Here is a 17,757-nt window from a genome sequence, read left to right as displayed (position 1 = left end):
GTAGATGGACAGAGGGGGGATTGGGGTGTAGTAGAGGGACAGAGGGGGGATTGGGGAGTAGTAGAGGGACAGAGGGGGGATTGGGGAGTAGTAGAGGGACAGAGGGGGGATTGGGGTGTAGTAGATGGACAGAGGGAGGATTGGGGAGTAGTAGATGGACAGAGGGGGGATTGGGGAGTAGTAGAGGGACAGAGGGAGGATTGGGGAGTAGTAGATGGACAGAGGGGGGATTGGGGAGTAGTAGAGGGACAGAGGGAGGATTGGGGAGTAGTAGATGGACAGAGGGGGGATTGGGGAGTAGTAGAGGGACAGAGGGAGGATTGGGGAGTAGTAGATGGACAGAGGGGGGATTGGGGAGTAGTAGAGGGACAGAGGGAGGATTGGGGAGTAGTAGATGGACAGAGGGGGGATTGGGGTGTCGTAGATGGACAGAGGGGGGATTGGGGTGTAGTAGATGGACAGAGGGTGGATTGGGGTGTAGTAGATGGACAGAGGGGGGATTGGGGTGTAGTAGGGGGGATTGGGGAGTAGTAGAGGGACAGAGGGAGGATTGGGGAGTAGTAGATGGACAGAGGGGGGATTGGGGTGTAGTAGATGGACAGAGGGGGGATTGGGGAGTAGTAGAGGGACAGAGGGGGGATTGGGGAGTAGTAGAGGGACAGAGGGGGGATTGGGGTGTAGTAGATGGACAGAGGGAGGATTGGGGAGTAGTAGATGGACAGGGGGGATTGGGGAGTAGTAGAGGGACAGAGGGAGGATTGGGGAGTAGTAGATGGACAGAGGGGGGATTGGGGAGTAGTAGAGGGACAGAGGGAGGATTGGGGAGTAGTAGATGGACAGAGGGGGGATTGGGGAGTAGTAGAGGGACAGAGGGAGGATTGGGGAGTAGTAGATGGACAGAGGGGGGATTGGGGAGTAGTAGAGGGACAGAGGGGGGATTGGGGAGTAGTAGATGGACAGAGGGGGGATTGGGGTGTCGTAGATGGACAGAGGGGGGATTGGGGTGTAGTAGATGGACAGAGGGTGGATTGGGGAGTAGTAGATGGACAGAGGGGGAATTGGGGAGTAGTAGAGGGACAGAGGGAGGATTGGGGTGTAGTAGATGGACAGAGGGGGGATTGGGGTGTAGTAGATGGACAGAGGGGGGATTGGGGTGTAGTATATGGACAGAGGGGGGATTGGGGTGTAGTAGATGGACAGAGGGAGGATTGGGGAGTAGTAGATGGACAGAGAGGGGATTGGGGAGTAGTAGATGGACAGAGGGGGGATTGGGGTGTAGTAGAGGAACAGAGGGGGGGATTGGGGAGTAGTAGATGGACAGAGGGGGGATTGGGGAGTAGTAGATGGACAGAGGGGGGATTGGGGTGTAGTAGAGGGAAAGAGGGGGAATTGGGGTGTAGTAGAGGGACAGAGGGGGGATTGGGGTGTAGTAGATGGACAGAGGGGGGATTGGGGTGTAGTAGAAGGACAGAGGGGGGATTGGGGTGTAGTAGATGGACAGAGGGGGGATTGGGGTGTAGTAGGTGAACAGAGGGGGGATTTGGGTATAATAGAGGAACAGAGGTGGAATTGGGGTGTAGTAGAAGGACAGAGGGGGGATTGGGGTGTAGTAGAGGGACAGAGGGGGGATTGGGGTGTAGTAGATGAACAGAGGGGGGATTTGGGTATAATAGAGGAACAGAGGGGGAATTGGGGTGTAGTAGGACAGAGGGGGAATTGGGGTGTAGTAGAGGGACAGAGGGGGGATAGGGGTACAGTAGAGCGGCACGATTAATTGTTTGCTATCTCGATTCACCCCCCCCCCCCCCCAATGATCTTAAAACGTTATGTCCTCGATTCTTAGGCTACATTCACACCTGAGCGTAGCGTTTTTGCGCGATTTTTAGCGCGATTTACAGGCGTTTTTTGTGCAGGCGTTTTTTGATTGAATAGATACCAATGGAAAACGCCTGTAATCTGCCCAAAAAGAAGCTCATGTACTTTTTTGAGTGTTGGGCGTTTTGTAAACAGTGTCAAAACGCTCAGATGTGAACAGGGGCCATTGAAATGAATAGGAATTGTCTTGTTGGGCGTTTTGAGAGCTGATCCTAGAGCAGAAAAGCTCCCCAAAAACGCCTAGATGTGAACGGAGCCTTACAGAGCTGTTCTCTGCTCACTCACAGCTGTAAGGAAAAAATGAACCTCCTGCAAATGTTTATCAACATTGTTAAGGCTGCCAGATAACTAAACACAATGTTTTACAATGTATCATTTCCTTCTTTTAGATCAAAGGAATGGACTTCTGTCTATAATGGAGGGCAGCTTAACCTCTTGAAGATTAAGCCTTTTTCTGACACTTGTTGCTTACAAGTTAAAATCAGTATATGTTGCTAGAAAATTACTTGGAACCCCCCAACAAAAAATATATATGGAGACCCTAGAGAATAAAATGGCGATCGTTGCAATCTTTTATGTCACACTGTATTTGCTCAGAAGTCTTTCAAACGCAGTTTGGGAGGAAATACATTTTAATGAATTTAAGAAAAAAAAGGATGGTTAGCCCAATATTTTTATAATAGAGAGACAGAGGGAGGATTGGGGAGTAGTAGAGGGGGGGGGGGGGTTGGGGTATAATAGAGAGACAGAGGGGGGAATCTCACTCCAGATGGGGGGGCAGAAGGAGGTGATAGATGAATGGCGGTGGATGCTGTGTGGACGCCGTGTCTCAGGTGTGTTAAGGACTCAATGAACTTTTGTGACCCCGCAGATGTTTCTGTTTATATTGTCTTTTTATGGCTTCTATAAGTGAAGAGGAAAGGTCGTTGCAGAGTGACACACCCGGCGTTAACCTGTTCCTTCCCTGTCAGATCTGAGGAGTCAGCCTGATTCTTCATTGTATTTTTTTCCTCTTGAACCCTGGTCAGGTGTGGAAGACTTTAATACGGGGTAGTTGGAGGTAAATACAAAGATTTGTGTTTAAAAATACATTTTTTCTACCTTTGCAGGTAAGCTGTATCATACAATATGTGGCCATCAATAGACGATCTGTCATCTGTATATATGGAATTAGTGTAATATATTGATTGTTACAATGTATCCATGAATGAAGCCTGCAAAGGGCTCCATTCACATAGGAAGGAACACAGGGGGAGAGTGGGGGAGGGGGGGGTGTAAATTTGTGCACCAAACAACACGTTGTATCCAACCGCCTGTTTGGCGCAGTGTGGCAGTTTGCGGTGTCAGAGACGTCACTGCGATCTCCGAAATCTAGATACCGTCTTATCATTCAGGGTTCAACCGCCATCCTCAGTCCGTCACTGTCATTTGATAGATATGAAGCCGAACATAACGGCGTGTAGCTTGCTCTGTGTAATAAGCACATCATTATTTTCTAATGAAAACCTTTTTTCATCATTCTTTACCATCTCAATGCTGCTGATCTTCTGCGGCCTTTTTGCAGCCACTTCCAGCGATGGCTGCATGGCGTTTCTCAGGGTTGGTTTTCCTGATGGTGACAACAGTGGACCACGCCTGTGTGATGTCGGCTGCATCTTGTAGTCTCCTCAGCCAGGTTGACAACGCAGGAGCACAGTTAGGAGGCGGAGACAGAGCGTTGTCACCCTAAAACAGGAAGTGCCTGAAGAAGGACCCTTATGGCAGGATCACCAGAGATTATTTTAGTGAACGCAACAGATTATTGAAGGTTACTTTTGTTAGTTATCACTTGATCGTATACTAAGAGCCCCTCCCCCGCAGGCTGACTTCCTGCCCCATAAACACTCTTTACTAGCTGATAAGGGAATAAAGGAAGATGCGGCCGGCTTTGTAACACACGGAATATCATTCATCACACTGACTGTCCGGGAAACCTCCATAGACATGACTGTGTGTTTAATAGTAAGGTAAACCATAGAATACTGGGAGTTATAGTTCTCTGTGTTCGGTGTAATGATTGGGGGATAGCAAGTCTGGTTAGAACATGTTCTGTAGTCAGTGGCCACACTGGGAGTTGTAGTGGGGGTCTAGTAGTAAGTTACCATGGTGGGAGTTGTAGTGGATGTTCTGTAGTCAGTGGCCACACTGGGAGTTGTAGTGGATGCTCTGTAGTCAGCGGCCATGCTGGGAGTTGTAGTGGATGTTCTGTAGTCAGTGGCCACACTGGGAGTTGTAGTGGATATTCTGTAGTCAGTGGCCACACTGGGAGTTGTAGTGGATATTCTGTAGTCAGTGGCCACACTGGGAGTTGTAGTGGAGGTCTAGTAGTAAGTTACCATGGTGGGAGTTGTAGTGGATGTTCTGTAGTCAGTGGCCACACTGGGAGTTGTAGTGGATATTCTGTAGTCAGTGGCCACACTGGGAGTTGTAGTGGAGGTTCAGTAGTCAGTGGCCATGCTGGGAGTTGTAGTGGATGTTCTGTAGTCAGTGGCCATGCTGGGAGTTGTAATGGATGTTCTGTAGTCAGTGGCCACGCTGGGAGTTGTAGTAGATGTTATGTAGTCATTGGCCACAATGGGAGTTGTAGTAGATGTTATGGAGTCAGTGGCCATGTTGGGAGTTGTAGTGGATGCTCTGTAGTCAGTGGCCACGCTAGGAGTTGTAGTGGATGTTCTGTAGTCAGTGGCCACACTGGTAGTTGTAGTAGTAGATGTTATGTAGTCATTGGCCACACTGGGTGTTGTAGTAGATGGTCTGTACTCTGTAGTCAGTGGCCACGCTGGGAGTTGTAGTGGAGGTTCTGTAGTCAGTGTCCACACTGGAGTGGTAGTAGATGTTCTGTAGTCAGTGGCCACACTGGAGTGGTAGCGGATGTTCTGTAGTTGGAGGTCATGCTGGGAGTTGTAGTTCTCTATATATGGTGTGGCAGTTGGGGGACAGTAGGTCTGATTATAACACATTGTTCTCTCTCTCTCTCTAGGTCTCTGCTGCTTTTCCTGGTCCTCCTCTTGGGGGTCTCAGCAGAAGATCCCCCACCAGCTGCCTCCGTCCAGTACTCATGGGGGGAGTTCTGGATGGTGCGTTTTTTTTTAAACATCGCCGGGTATGGGACAATACTGATACCGGGATATCTGCTCATTCAGTACTTCAAACGCAAGAACTACCTGGAGACCGGTAAGTGCCACCTGTGTCTCATGTTCCATCTTTCTTTCAGTGTATTCTCTGTTCTTCATACACTATATTGTCAAAAGTATTGGGACGCCTGCCTTTACATACAAATTAACTTTGACATCCCAGTCTTAGTCCGTAGGGTTCAATATTGAGTTGGCCCACCCTTTGCAGCTATAACAGCTTCAACTCTATTGGGAAGGCTGTCCACAAGGTTTAGGAGTGTTTCTATGGGAATGTTTGAGCATTCTTCCAGAAGCGCATTTGTGAGGTCAGGTTCACCCCAAAGGTATTCCATTGGGTTGAGGTCCGGACTCTGTGCAGGCCAGTCAAGTTCCTCCACCCCAAACTCACTCATCCATGTCTTTATGGCCCTTGTTTGTTGCACTGGTGCACAGTCATATTGGAATAGGAAGGGGCCATCCCCAAACTCTTCCCACAAAGTTGGGAACTCGACTGGCCTACACAGTGTCCTGACCTCTCTCATTGAATATTGTCAAAAGTATTGGGACGCCTGCCTTTACACACACATGAACTTTAAAGGCATCCCAGTCTTAGTCCGTAGGGTTCAATATTGAGTTGGCCTACCCAATGCAGCTATAACAGCTTCAACTCTTCTGGGAAGGCTGTCCACAAGGTTTAGGAGTGTGTCTATGGGAATGTTTGACCATGTTGGATGAGAAGGCCTGGCTCCCAGTTTCCACTGTAATTCACCCCAAAGGTGTTTTATCGGGTTGAGGTCAGGACTCGGGCCAGTCAGGTTCTTCCACCCCAAACTCACTCATCCACACCATATTGCCAAAAGTATTGGGCCACCCCTATAAATCATTTGGTGGAGGGGGGATTATGGTGTGGGGTTGATTTTCATGGGTTGGGATTGGCCCCTTACTTCCCGTGAAGGGAACTCTTAAGGCGTCAGCCTACCAAGACATTTTGGACAATTTCATGCTCCCAACTTTGTGGGAGGAGTTTGGGGATGGCCCCTCCCTGTTCCAACATGACTGCACACCAGTGCACAAAGCAAGGTCCATTAAGACATGGATGAGTGAGTTTGGGGGGGGAGGAACTTGACTGGCCTGTACAGAGTCCTGACCTCAACCCGATAGAACACCTTTGGGATGAATAAGAGCGAAGACTGTGAGCCAGGCCTTCTCATCCAACATCAGTGCCTGACCTCACAAATGCACTTCTGGAAGAATGGTCAAACATTCCCATAGACACACTCCTAAACCTTGTGGACGGCCTTCCCAGAAGAGTTGAAGCTGTTATAGCTGCAAAGGGTAGGCCAACTCAATATTGAACCCTACGGACTAAGACTGGGATGCCATTATAGTTCATGTGTGTGTAAAGGCAGGCGTCCCAATACTTTTGACAATATAATGTATCTCTATACAGTCTTTTTGTCTGTCACCTGTATTGTGTTTCTCTTCAGGGGGTGAGAAATTGTTTTTTTTTTCTGTGTGTTCAGTATACGAGTCCTGATGGGGAGACATTTTTCTGACCTTTACTTATAAAATATCCTTTGTGATTATAGTGGCATTTTCCATAACAATGGTAGAAGGTCAGGACTCCCAAGTCAGCTGGCTTTTGGGGTCCCCAGGGTTTAGAGGTGACATTCCTCCTATGGAGTTATTTGCAGGAACAGCCTGTTTTATAGGTCTCAGAATAAAGAAATGGACAGCAGACGCCCCGGTATGCGGAGAGATGGACAGAGAAGGTACACGTATGAAGAAAGATGGGCAGATTGGGTCCCAGTATGAAGAGAGTTGCACAATTGGGGTCCCAGTATAGAGATGGACAGTTGGGGTCCCAATATGAAGAAATTGGACAGTTGTAGTCCCAGTATTGGGAAAGATGAACAGTTGGGCTCACAGTATGGAGAGAGGTGGGCAGTTGAGATCCAAGTATAGAGAAAGATGGACAGTTGGGGTCCCAGTATGGAAAGAAACGGACAGTTGCAGTCAATCCGGAAAGTATTCACAGCGCTTCACTTTTTCCACATTTTGTTATGTTACAGCCTTATTCCAAAACGGATTAAATTAATTATTTTCATCAAAATTCTACAAACAATCCCCCATAATGACAACGTAAAAGAAGTTTGTTTGAAATCTTTGCAAATTTATTAAAAATAAAAAAAATAATAAAAAATCCCATGTACAGAAGTATTCACAGCCTTTGCTCAATACTTTGGTGAAGCTCCTTTGGCACCAATTACAGCCTCCAGTCTTTCTGAGTATGATGCTACAAGCTTGGCACACCGATTTTTGGGCAGTTTCTCCCTTTCTTCTTTGCAGGACCTCTCAAGCTCCATCAGGTTGGATGGGGAGCGTCGGTGCACAGCTATTTTCAGATCTCTCCAGAGATGTTCAATCGGGTTCAAGTCTGGGCTCTGGCTGGGCCACTCAAGGACATTCACAGAGTTGTCCCGTAGCCACTCCTTTGTTATCCTGGCTGTGTGCTTAGGGTCGTTGTCCTGTTGGAAGATAAACCTTTGCCCCAGTCTGAGGTCCAGAGCACTCTGGAGCAGGTTTTCATCAAGGATGTCTCTGTACATTGCTGCATTCATCTTTCCCTCAATCCTGACTGGTCTCCCAGTTCCTGCCACTGAAAAACATCCTTACATCATGATGCTGCCACCACCATGCTTTACTGTAGGGATGGTATTGGCCAGGTGATGAGCGGTGCCTGGTTTCCTCCAAACATGACGCTTGTCATTCAGGCCAAAGAGTTCAATTATGTTTCATCAGAGCAGAGAATTTTGTTTCTCATGGTCTGAGAGTCCTTCGGGTGCCTTTTAGCAAACTCCAGACGGGCTGTCATGTGCCTTTTACTGAGAAGTGAGTTCTGTCCAGCTACTCTACCATACAGGCCTGATTGGTGGAGTACTGCAGAGATGGTTGTTCTTCTGGAAGGTTCTCCTCTCTCCACAGAGGAACATTGGAGCTCTGTCAGAGTGACCATCGGGTTCCTGGTCGCCTCCCTGTCTAAGGCCCTTCTCCCCCGATCACTCAGTTTGGCTAGGAAAAATCCTGGTGGTTCCAAACTTCTTCCATCTACGGATGATGGAGGCCACGGTGGGACCTTCAATGGTGCAGACATTTTTCTGTACCCTTCCCCAGATCTGTGCCTCCATACAATCCTGTCTCTTAGGTCTACAGACAATTCCTTGGACTTCATGGCTTGGTGTTCGCTCCGGAAAGCCCTGTTTTGGGACCTTATATAGACCGGTGTGTGCCTTTCTAAATCATGTCCAATCAACTGAGATTACCACAGGGGGACTCCAATTAAGTTGTAGAAACATCTCAGTGGATCAGTGGAAACAGGATGCACCTGAGTTCAATTATGAATGTCATTGCAAAGGCTGTGAATACTTATGTACATGGGATTTTTTTTTATTTTTAATAAATTTGCAAAGATTTCAAACAAACTTGTAGAATGTTGAGAAAAATAATGAATGTAATCTGTTTTGGAATAAGGCTGTAACAACAAAATGTGGAAAATTTTAAGCACTGTGAATACTTCCCGGATTCACTGTAGTTTCGCAGAATAGAGAGAGATGGACAGCTGGGGTCACAGTATGGAGAAAGATGGGGTTATAGGAAGGAGAAAGATGGGGTTATAGGAAGGAGAAAGATGTGGTCACAGTATGGAGAAAGATGGGGTCACAGTATGGAGAAAGATGGGGTTATAGGAAGGAGAAAGATGGGGTTATAGGAAGGAGAAAGATGGGGTTATAGGAAGGAGAAAGATGTGGTCACAGTATGGAGAAAGATGGGGTTATAGGAAGGAGAAAGATGGGGTTATAGGAAGGAGAAAGATGGGGTTATAGGAAGGAGAAAGATGTGGTCACAGTATGGAGAAAGATGGGGTCACAGTATGGAGAAAGATGGGGTCACAGTATGGAGAAAGATGGGGTTATAGGAAGGAGAAAGATGGGGTCACAGTATGGAGAAAGATGGGGTCACAGTATGGAGAAAGATGGGGTCACAGTATGGAGAAAGATGGACAGATGGAGAATTTGAAGAAAACCAGACACTTGGGTTCCCAGTATGAAGTAAGACGGGTAATTGGGACAGGACACAATCCCATACATATACAGTACAGTACATTTCAGAGGTCTCTCCATCGATCACCATCACTAAAGACACAAATCACAATTATTCAGCCCATTTAGACAGTTGTCAATCAGTAAGAAAAAACATTAAAAATGTCAGCTGTGCACCTGAATACAAACTATACAGTGGTGAAAATAATAATAATTGATCTTCTGCAGATTTTGTAGATTTTCCCACATACAAATAAATGAAGGGTCTAAAATTATTTATCATAGGTGTATTTTAATTTTCATCTTTAAATTTTACCTATAGATAAGCCTATAATAAGGCTTGCCTATAGGTAGTGTAACTATCTCCTGAACCTGCACCGTTTAGGAGATATTTTTTGTACATGCAGCCAGTGGCATCAATGGCGCATGCGCTCGGAACGGCCACCCATGCCATTCCCATTCCTCCAGAGCCCTGTGCCGTAGCCGGCGGCTCCCGCGCTCATGCCCGGGAGTGACATCATCGCAACTCTGGCCAGTCACAGAGCCGGAGTCCATGAACCCGGAAGCAAGACGGGTGAAGATGGAAGCTGTCTCCAGTGATGACATTGCATCGCTGGAAGGCTTAATTTTCAGGTAAGTTTTACATAATGTGCTAAAATGCGATGCACTTGAGGAGTTATTAATTTCAAATGCATGAGAAAATATTATTCACAATAATTTTGCACAATACACTTTTTTACTATTAGGAGGAACACTGAAGATGGGTTGTGGATGGATCTTCCAGTATGGCAATTACTATTAGGAAGGAGCAGTGCTGATTTATGTAATTTTTCACATAATGCCATGCAGGCAAAAGAACAAAAAAACGTGCAGTGGTTTACAACTGCGTTAAACGATAGAGACAGAATATCAACCAAAAATTCAGAAAAATCACATGATACAAATGTTATAAATTGAGTTGCAGTTCAGTGAGTAAATTAAGTATTCGATCCCCAACCAACCAACAATAATTCTGTCTCCCACAGACTGGCTACAGTATGTGCTCATGTGGTACACAGATTAATTTAGGCCCCTTTCACACGGGTGATCTGATCCGATCCGCCTGTCAGTTTTTCAGGCGGATCTGATCGGATCCTCCATGCATCCCTATGGGGCAGCGCGTGTCAGCAGAGACATGTCCGCTGACACCCGCTGCTATCCGTTCCGATCCTGTCCGTGAAATCCGGACGGATGGAAACCCTATTTTCCATCAATCTGGAGGATCGGATCGGATGAGAATGGACAGGGAGTCCTTCCTCTTTCGATCTCCCCATAGAGGACAGCAGGGATCTAACAGCTCCGTCTCTGCACACAGAGCGGAGACGGAGCTGTCATCCGCCTGCTCAGCAGGGATCGACGGATCGATCCCCCGCTGAGCAGAACGGATTCCGTCAGGCAGTGCGCTCGTGTGAAAGGGGCCTTAAGAAGGTTCTCCTAATGACAACTCGTTATGTGTATAAAATACACCTGTCCATAGAATCTCTTTCTTCCATTCAAACCTCCCCATCATGGGCAAGACCAAAAATCTGCCAAAGGAGGTCAGGGAGAAGATTGTAGACCTGCACAAGGCTGGAATGGGCTACAAGACCATCAGCAACAAGCTTGATGAGAAGGAGACAACTGTTGGAGCGATTATTCGTGAATGAAAGAAATAAAAAATAACCATCAATCGCCCTCGGTCTGGAGCTCCATGGAAGATTTCCCCTTATGGGGTAATGATCATGAGAAAAGTGAGGGATCAGCCCAAAACAGCACAGGAGGAACTTGCGAATGATCTCAAGGCAGTTGGGCCAACAATTGGTAACACAATACGCCACCATGGATTGAAATCCTGCAGCGCCCACACGGTCTCCTTCCTCAAGAAGACAGATGTACAGGAACGTCTGAAATTTGCCAATAAACATCTAAATGATTCAGAGAAGGATTGGGAGAAAGTGCTGTGGTCAGATGAGACCAAAATTGAGCTCTTTGGCATTAACTCGACTCGCCGTGTTTGGAGGAAGAAAAATGCTGACTATGACCCTAAGAACTCCATCCCTACAGCCAAGCACGGAGGTGGAAACCTGAGGCTTTGGGGCTGTTTCTCTGCTAAAGGTACAGGCCAACTTTGCCACATTGAGGGGCCAATGGACGGGGCCATGTATTGTAGAATTTTGGATGAGAATCTTCTTACCTCAGCCAGAACACTGAAGATGGGTCATGGATGGGTCTTCCAGCATGACAATGACCCAGAAACTACCATCAAGGCAACAAAAGTGTGGCTCAAGAAGCAGCACATTAAGGTCCTGGAGTGGCCTAGCCAGTCTCCAGACCTTAATCCTATTACAGAACATTTAGGGAGGGAGCTGAAATTTCGAGTTGCCAAGAGACAGCCAAGAAACCTTAAGGATTTAGAGAAGATCTGTAAAGAAGAGTGGACCAAAATCCCCCCTGAGATGTGTGCAAACCTGGAAACCGACTACAAGAAATGTCTTACCTCTGTGCTCCCAACAAGGGTTTCTCCACCAAGTACTAAGTCATGTTTTGCTTGAGGATCAAATAATTATTTTACTCACTGAACTGCAACTCAATTTATAACATTTGTATCATGTGTTTTTTATGCATTTTTGATTGATATTCTGTCTCTATCATTTAGAATACACCTATGATAAAAATTATACACCCTTCATTTCTTTGTAAGTGGGCAAACCTACATAATCTGCAGGGGTTCAAATATTTTCACCACTGTATAGTTTGTATTCAGGTGCACAGCTGGCATGTTTAATGTTTTTCCTACTGGTTGACCACTGTCTAAATGGGTTGAATATTTGTGATTTGTGTCTTTGGTGACCGATGGAGAGACCTCTGAAATGTACTGTACTGTATATGTATGGGATTGTGTCCTGTCCCAATTACCCGTCTTCATACTGGGAACCCAAGTGTCTGGTTTTCTTCAAATCACGTTCTTTAAATCACGGGACTCCATCTGTCAATCTTTCTCCATACTGTGACCCCAGCTGTAATAATAATTTTGTATATGGGTGATAGACAACACAGCACCAGTTTTCTTTCAGGTCTGCGCCCTATTTAGGACCATCCTATGAGTTGTACCCGCCGCTGCTGCCTGGTGAGGCTTCTTTCAGGTTCATCATTCGGTTGACTAGAAAACTTTGTCCAGTCAATGCCACTTTTTTTTTCCCTCTCTGGATTCGAACCCTGATTTCCCGTTGGGTTTTTTTTTCAAACACTTACCGCAAAGTGACGTACCCCTAAGTCGGCAGACTTTGCGGTGTTATACCGGATGATGCCTCTAGCTAGAGGCATCATCCCGGTACCGTGGTTTACAGCCGACGGTCGGCTTTCCGTCGGTAAGGACCGATGCGGCTCGGGAGCCGCTCGATCGTTACCCGGGTGAGCGGGAGGGGACGTCCCCCTCCCACCGCCTTCCACGACTTTGCTCAGGGCTCCCGTCCCACCGGGAGCCCCGAGCACCCAACCGGTACGTCCGCCGGCTGGATGGAGTCCCGATCCAAGCCGGAAGCGGCTTCGATCGGGTCTCCAATGACGTAACCCGGAGGCGGCGTCCATGACGTCACTTCCGGGTTACTCTGCTGCAAAAGGCGGCAGATTTAAAAAACGGCTGTATGCAAAAATGCCGTTTTCGGTGTTTTGCATACATGAAAGTGTAGTGGAGGGGGTTGGGGTCTTTTAGACCCTCGATCCCTCCCTAAAGAGTACCTGTCACTGCATATTGCTGTCACAAGGGATGTTTACATTGCTTGTGAGAGCAATAAAAGTGATCAGATTTTTTTTTTTTTTAAAAACCTGTAATAAAGTTAAAAAGTAAATAAAATAAATAGAAAAAAAAATTTTTAGCCGTCACCGTTAGCTCGCACACGAAAAAAAACGTATACGGAAGTCGAGCCGCGAATGAAATCACTGTTCAAACCACACGTGAGGTATCGCCGCGATCGCCAGAGTGTGAGCAATAATTAAAAAAAAGAGCTACACTCTAACTCTAAACTGGTAACCGTTAAAAAATTTAAAGCGTCGCCTATTGAGATTTTCTATTGACCGTAGTTTGTCGCCATTCCACTGGTGTGCGCAATTTTAAACCATAACATGTTGGGTATCTATTTACTTGGCGTGACATCATCTTTCACAATATACAAAAAAATGGGCTAACTTTACGGTTTAGTATTTTTTAAATGCAGTGAAATGTGATTTTTCGTAATTTTTCCAAAAAAATGGCGTTTTAAAGACCGCTGCGCAAATACCGCTTGACAAAAAATATTGCAATGACCGACATTGCTAAAAAAATATATATAATGTTTGGGGGTTCTAAGTAGTTTTCTAGGAAAAATAAATTATTTTAACTTGTGAACAAAAAGTGGCCGAAATAGGGCTGGGGCTTAAGTGATTAATATACATTTTTAAAGTTAGCCGGCCTGAAATGTCGCACGTTTTTTTCCTGACATTTCCGGTTACATTATGGAGAAAATCCAGCAAGAATTATCAAATAGTAATTTTATACCTGATATCTGTGTCTGTGTGTTCCTCATCTTTTCACTTGGTCATCCGTCTCCATTTAATAACATTGTAGCAGATTTAATGGTATATATTACATTTTGCTTAGTGACGCCCGCTCCGACTCTTTCTTCCTCTCTTCCCTGCAGGTCGAGGCATATGTTTTCCAGTAATAAAGTCCTGCGTGTTTGGCCATGAATCAAAGTCATTGGCTCCCGATGAACCTTCATCTACCGCCCGGGTAGAAGGGGACCCTAGTACCACCCAGCAGGCTGTTAAACTCCTCTTCTGTGCGGCCGGACTCCAGGTGAGAGATGAGAGCAGTAGGGAGAGGCTTGGCATTAGAGCAGAAGTGAGAGATCTGGAATGAGAGTAAAAGGAGAAACCTAGGATCAGAGTAAAGGGGAGAAATTTGGGATGAGTATAGGAGGGAGAAAACTGGGATGCGAGTAGAAGGCGGGGACCCCCGGATGAAAGTAAAAGTGAGAGACCCCTGGATTAGAGTAGAAGGTGGAGACCCCCAGATGAGAGTAAAAGGGAGAGACCCCCGGATTAGAGTAGAAGGTGGAGACTCAGGATGTGAATAGAAGGGTGAAACCCAGGATGTGTATAGAAGGGTGAAACCTGATATGAAAATAAAAGGGAGAGTAGAAGGGAGACACCTGGGATGAGATTAGACGTGAGAGACCCAGGAGTAGAAGGAGGAAACTAGGAATGAGTAGGAGGTGGAGTCCTGGGATGAGAGTAGAAGGGGGGGACCCGGGAGGGGAATAGAGGGTGGAGACACGGGAGGGGGGTAGAAGGTGGAGACCCCCCGGGACAAGAGTAGAAGGTGGAGACCCCCCGGGACAAGAGTAGAAGGAAAAGACCCCCCGATGAGAGTAGAAGAGAGAGACCCCCGGTAAAGGTGGCCACCCGGGGAGGAGAGTTGAAGGTGGCCACCCGGCATGAGAGTTGAAGGTGGCCACCCGGGGAGGAGAGTTGAAGGTGGCCACCTGGGGAGGAGAGTTGAAGGTGGCCACCCGGGGAGGAGAGTTGAAGGTGGCCACCCGGGATGAGAGTTGAAGTGAGAGACCCAGGATTTGAGTAGAAGGGCAAAACTAGGAATGAGTGGACATCTGGGATGAGAGTAGAAGGTGGAGACCCGGGATGAGAGTAGAAGGTGGCGACCCGGGATGAGAGTAGAAGGTGGCGACCCGGGATGAGAGTAGAAGGTGGCGACCCGGGATGAGAGTAGAAGGTGGCGACCCGGGATGAGAGTAGAAGGTGGCGACCCGGGATGAGAGTAGAAGGTGGCGACCCGGGATGAGAGTAGAAGGTGGCGACCCGGGATGAGAGTAGAAGGTGGCGACCCGGGATGAGAGTAGAAGGTGGCGACCGGGGATGAGAGTTGAAGGGGGCCACCCGGGCTGAGAGTTGAAGTGAGAGACCCAGAATTTGAGTAGAAGGGCAAAACTAGGAATGAGTGGACATCTGGGATGAGAGTAGAAGGCGGAGACCCGGGATGAGAGTAGAAGGCGGAGACCCGGGATGAGAGTAGAAGGCGGAGACCCGGGATGAGAGTAGAAGGCGGAGACCCGGGATGAGAGTAGAAGGCGGAGACCCGGGATGAGAGTAGAAGGCGGCGACCCGGGGTGAGAGTAGAAGGCGTCGACCCGGGGTGAGAGTAGAAGGCGTCGACCCGGGGTGAGAGTAGAAGGCGTCGACCCGGGGTGAGAGTAGAAGGCGTCGACCCGGGGTGAGAGTAGAAGGTGGAGACCCAGGGTGAGAGTAGAAGGTGGAGACCCGGGATGAGAGTAGAAGGTGGAGACCCGGGATGAGAGTAGAAGGTGGAGATCAGAAGAAAGAGACTGGGGTTAGGAAAGATTCGTAATGAGAGTGGAAGGGATAACGGGAAGATATCTTGATATAATCCTGTGTTTTTCTCCACTCAGATCTCCTATCTAACATGGGGTGTCCTGCAGGAGCGCGTTATGACCCGTACCTACGCTGGTTCAGAACCTGACACCCCCGGAGAAAGGTTCAGAGACTCTCAGTTCTTGGTGTTCATGAATCGGATCTTGGCCTTGACCGTGGCCGGAATCTACTGCGCCCTCACCAAACAGCCTCGTCATGGTGCGCCCATGTACAAATACTCATTCGCCTCTTTGTCCAACATCCTCAGCAGCTGGTGCCAGTACGAAGCTCTCAAGTTCATCAGTTTCCCCACCCAAGTCCTGGCTAAAGCCTCCAAGGTCATCCCCGTCATGTTGATGGGAAAGCTGGTCTCACACAAGAGTTATGAGTATTGGGAGTATTTCACCGCTGTCCTCATCTCCATTGGGGTCAGCATGTTCCTGCTGTCCAATGGGGGAGGTTCTCGTCCTTCGGGGGTCACCACTTTCTCCGGAGTGGTCATTTTAACCGGCTACATTGTGTTCGACAGCTTCACGTCCAATTGGCAGGACTCTCTTTTCAAATACAAGATGTCTTCCGTGCAGATGATGTTTGGGGTCAACCTCTTCTCCTGCCTCTTCACGGTCTTCTCTTTGCTGGAGCAAGGTGGTCTGCAGGAGTCAATCCACTTCATGACCCGCCACCCAGACTTCGCCTTCCACGCCGCCCTCCTCTCTGTCTGTTCAGCTTTCGGCCAGCTCTTCATCTTCTACACTATCAACAAGTTTGGGGCGGCGGTGTTCACCATCATTATGACTTTGCGCCAGGCCCTGGCGATTCTCTTGTCGTGTTTGCTGTATGGTCACCCCGTCACACCGATTGGCTCGGTGGGGGTGGCGGTGGTTTTCCTGGCCTTATTCCTCCGTGTCTATGCCCGAAGCCGAATGAACAGGAAGGGGAGGAAGGCGGCTGATAACGTGGCGGTGCAGAAGGTGTAAAGCGCCTTCAGGTCGCGAGTATTCCGCTCCTGCGACTTATTACCGACCTATTTAAAGGGTCATCGTCTCCTGGACTGATGGAAAGTTTAAAGCTGGCTGCTGCGCTGGCCTTAACTGGCACACCATGGTGGAGATAACCTGAACTTTTGTGCCGACCATCAACCGCTGACCAAACTTTTCTGCAAGTGCAGAGCAAACGCAGTATTTGTGAGTTTTAGTTTTTTTTATTTTACTTTAGAAGCAATCAGCATTATTAAATGGTACATTTACATTGTTGTCTGTTTATTATTTATTATTATTGGTTCTTATTAACCTCTTGACCTCCAGGATTTTTACCCCCTTCATGATCAGGGCATTTTTTTTGCTCTTCAGCACTGTGCTACTTTAACCACTTTAGGACCGGAGGATTTTCCTGCTTTACGTCTGGGCCACTTTTTTGCGATTCGCCACTGTGCGACTTTAACGGACAATTGCGCGGTCATGCAATGCCGTACCCAAACGAAATTTAGGTCCTTTTTTTCCCACAAACAGAGCTTTCATTTGGTGGTATTTGATCACCTGTGCGATTTTTACTTTTTGCGCTATAAACAAAAAAAGAGTGTTTATTTTGAAAAAATAACAATATTTTTAACATTTTTTTTATATGAAATTCCCCCCCCCCCCCCCAAAAAAAAATGTAAAAATCAAAATTTTTTTAAATTTTTGGCCAATTTGTTTTCTGCTACCTATGTTTGGTAAAAAAAAATCACAATAAGTGTATTTTGATTGGTTTGCGCAAAAGTTATTGCGTTTACTAACTAAGGGAAAGATTTTTGTCATTTTTGGTGGGTTTTTTTTAACGAGTAATGGCGGCGATCTGCGATTTTTTTTTTTTTTTTTTTTTTTCGCGGTACTGCGACATTGCGGTGGACAGATCGGACCCTTGACTGACATTTTTGACACTTTTGGGGGTACCAGTGACATTACTACAGTAATCAGTGCTATACATATGCACTGTTACTGTAAAAATGACACTGGCAGGGAAGGGGTTAGCTTTATTGGAGAGGGAGGGGTTAATGTATGCCTGGTGCTTACTGTGTGGGGGGAGGGGACTGAGTGACACAAGGACAGATCGCAGGTTCAGCTATGCTGAACACTGCGATCTGTCACTCCCTGTCACTATGGAGATCCGCCCGCTCTGTTTACACAAGCGGGCGGATCTCCACACTCGAT

General features: G+C 47.2%; 1 protein-coding gene across 2 annotated transcripts in view; it reads left to right on the top strand.

The window, feature by feature from the left end:
• SLC35B2 (solute carrier family 35 member B2) overlaps window positions 1-16,816 on the top strand; it is a 46,942-nt gene extending 30,126 nt beyond the window's left edge. For both annotated transcript variants that reach the window (XM_082251653.1, XM_082251652.1), the window contains exons 2-4: window positions 4,895-5,088; window positions 13,822-13,979; window positions 15,607-16,816. In XM_082251653.1, the coding sequence (XP_082107779.1) occupies window positions 4,895-5,088; window positions 13,822-13,979; window positions 15,607-16,545 (1,291 nt within the window). In that variant the 3' untranslated portion in view covers window positions 16,546-16,816. The remainder of the gene's footprint in view (window positions 1-4,894; window positions 5,089-13,821; window positions 13,980-15,606) is intronic.
• The last annotated feature ends 941 nt before the right edge of the window (window positions 16,817-17,757 follow it).

The sequence above is a fragment of the Pelophylax lessonae genome (genome assembly GCF_965119305.1).
Source record: "Pelophylax lessonae genome assembly, chromosome: 3".
Taxonomy (NCBI): Eukaryota; Metazoa; Chordata; class Amphibia; order Anura; family Ranidae; genus Pelophylax; species Pelophylax lessonae.
The sequence above is the reverse complement of the archived record's forward strand: the minus strand, read 5'-3'. Positions and strand labels throughout refer to the sequence as shown.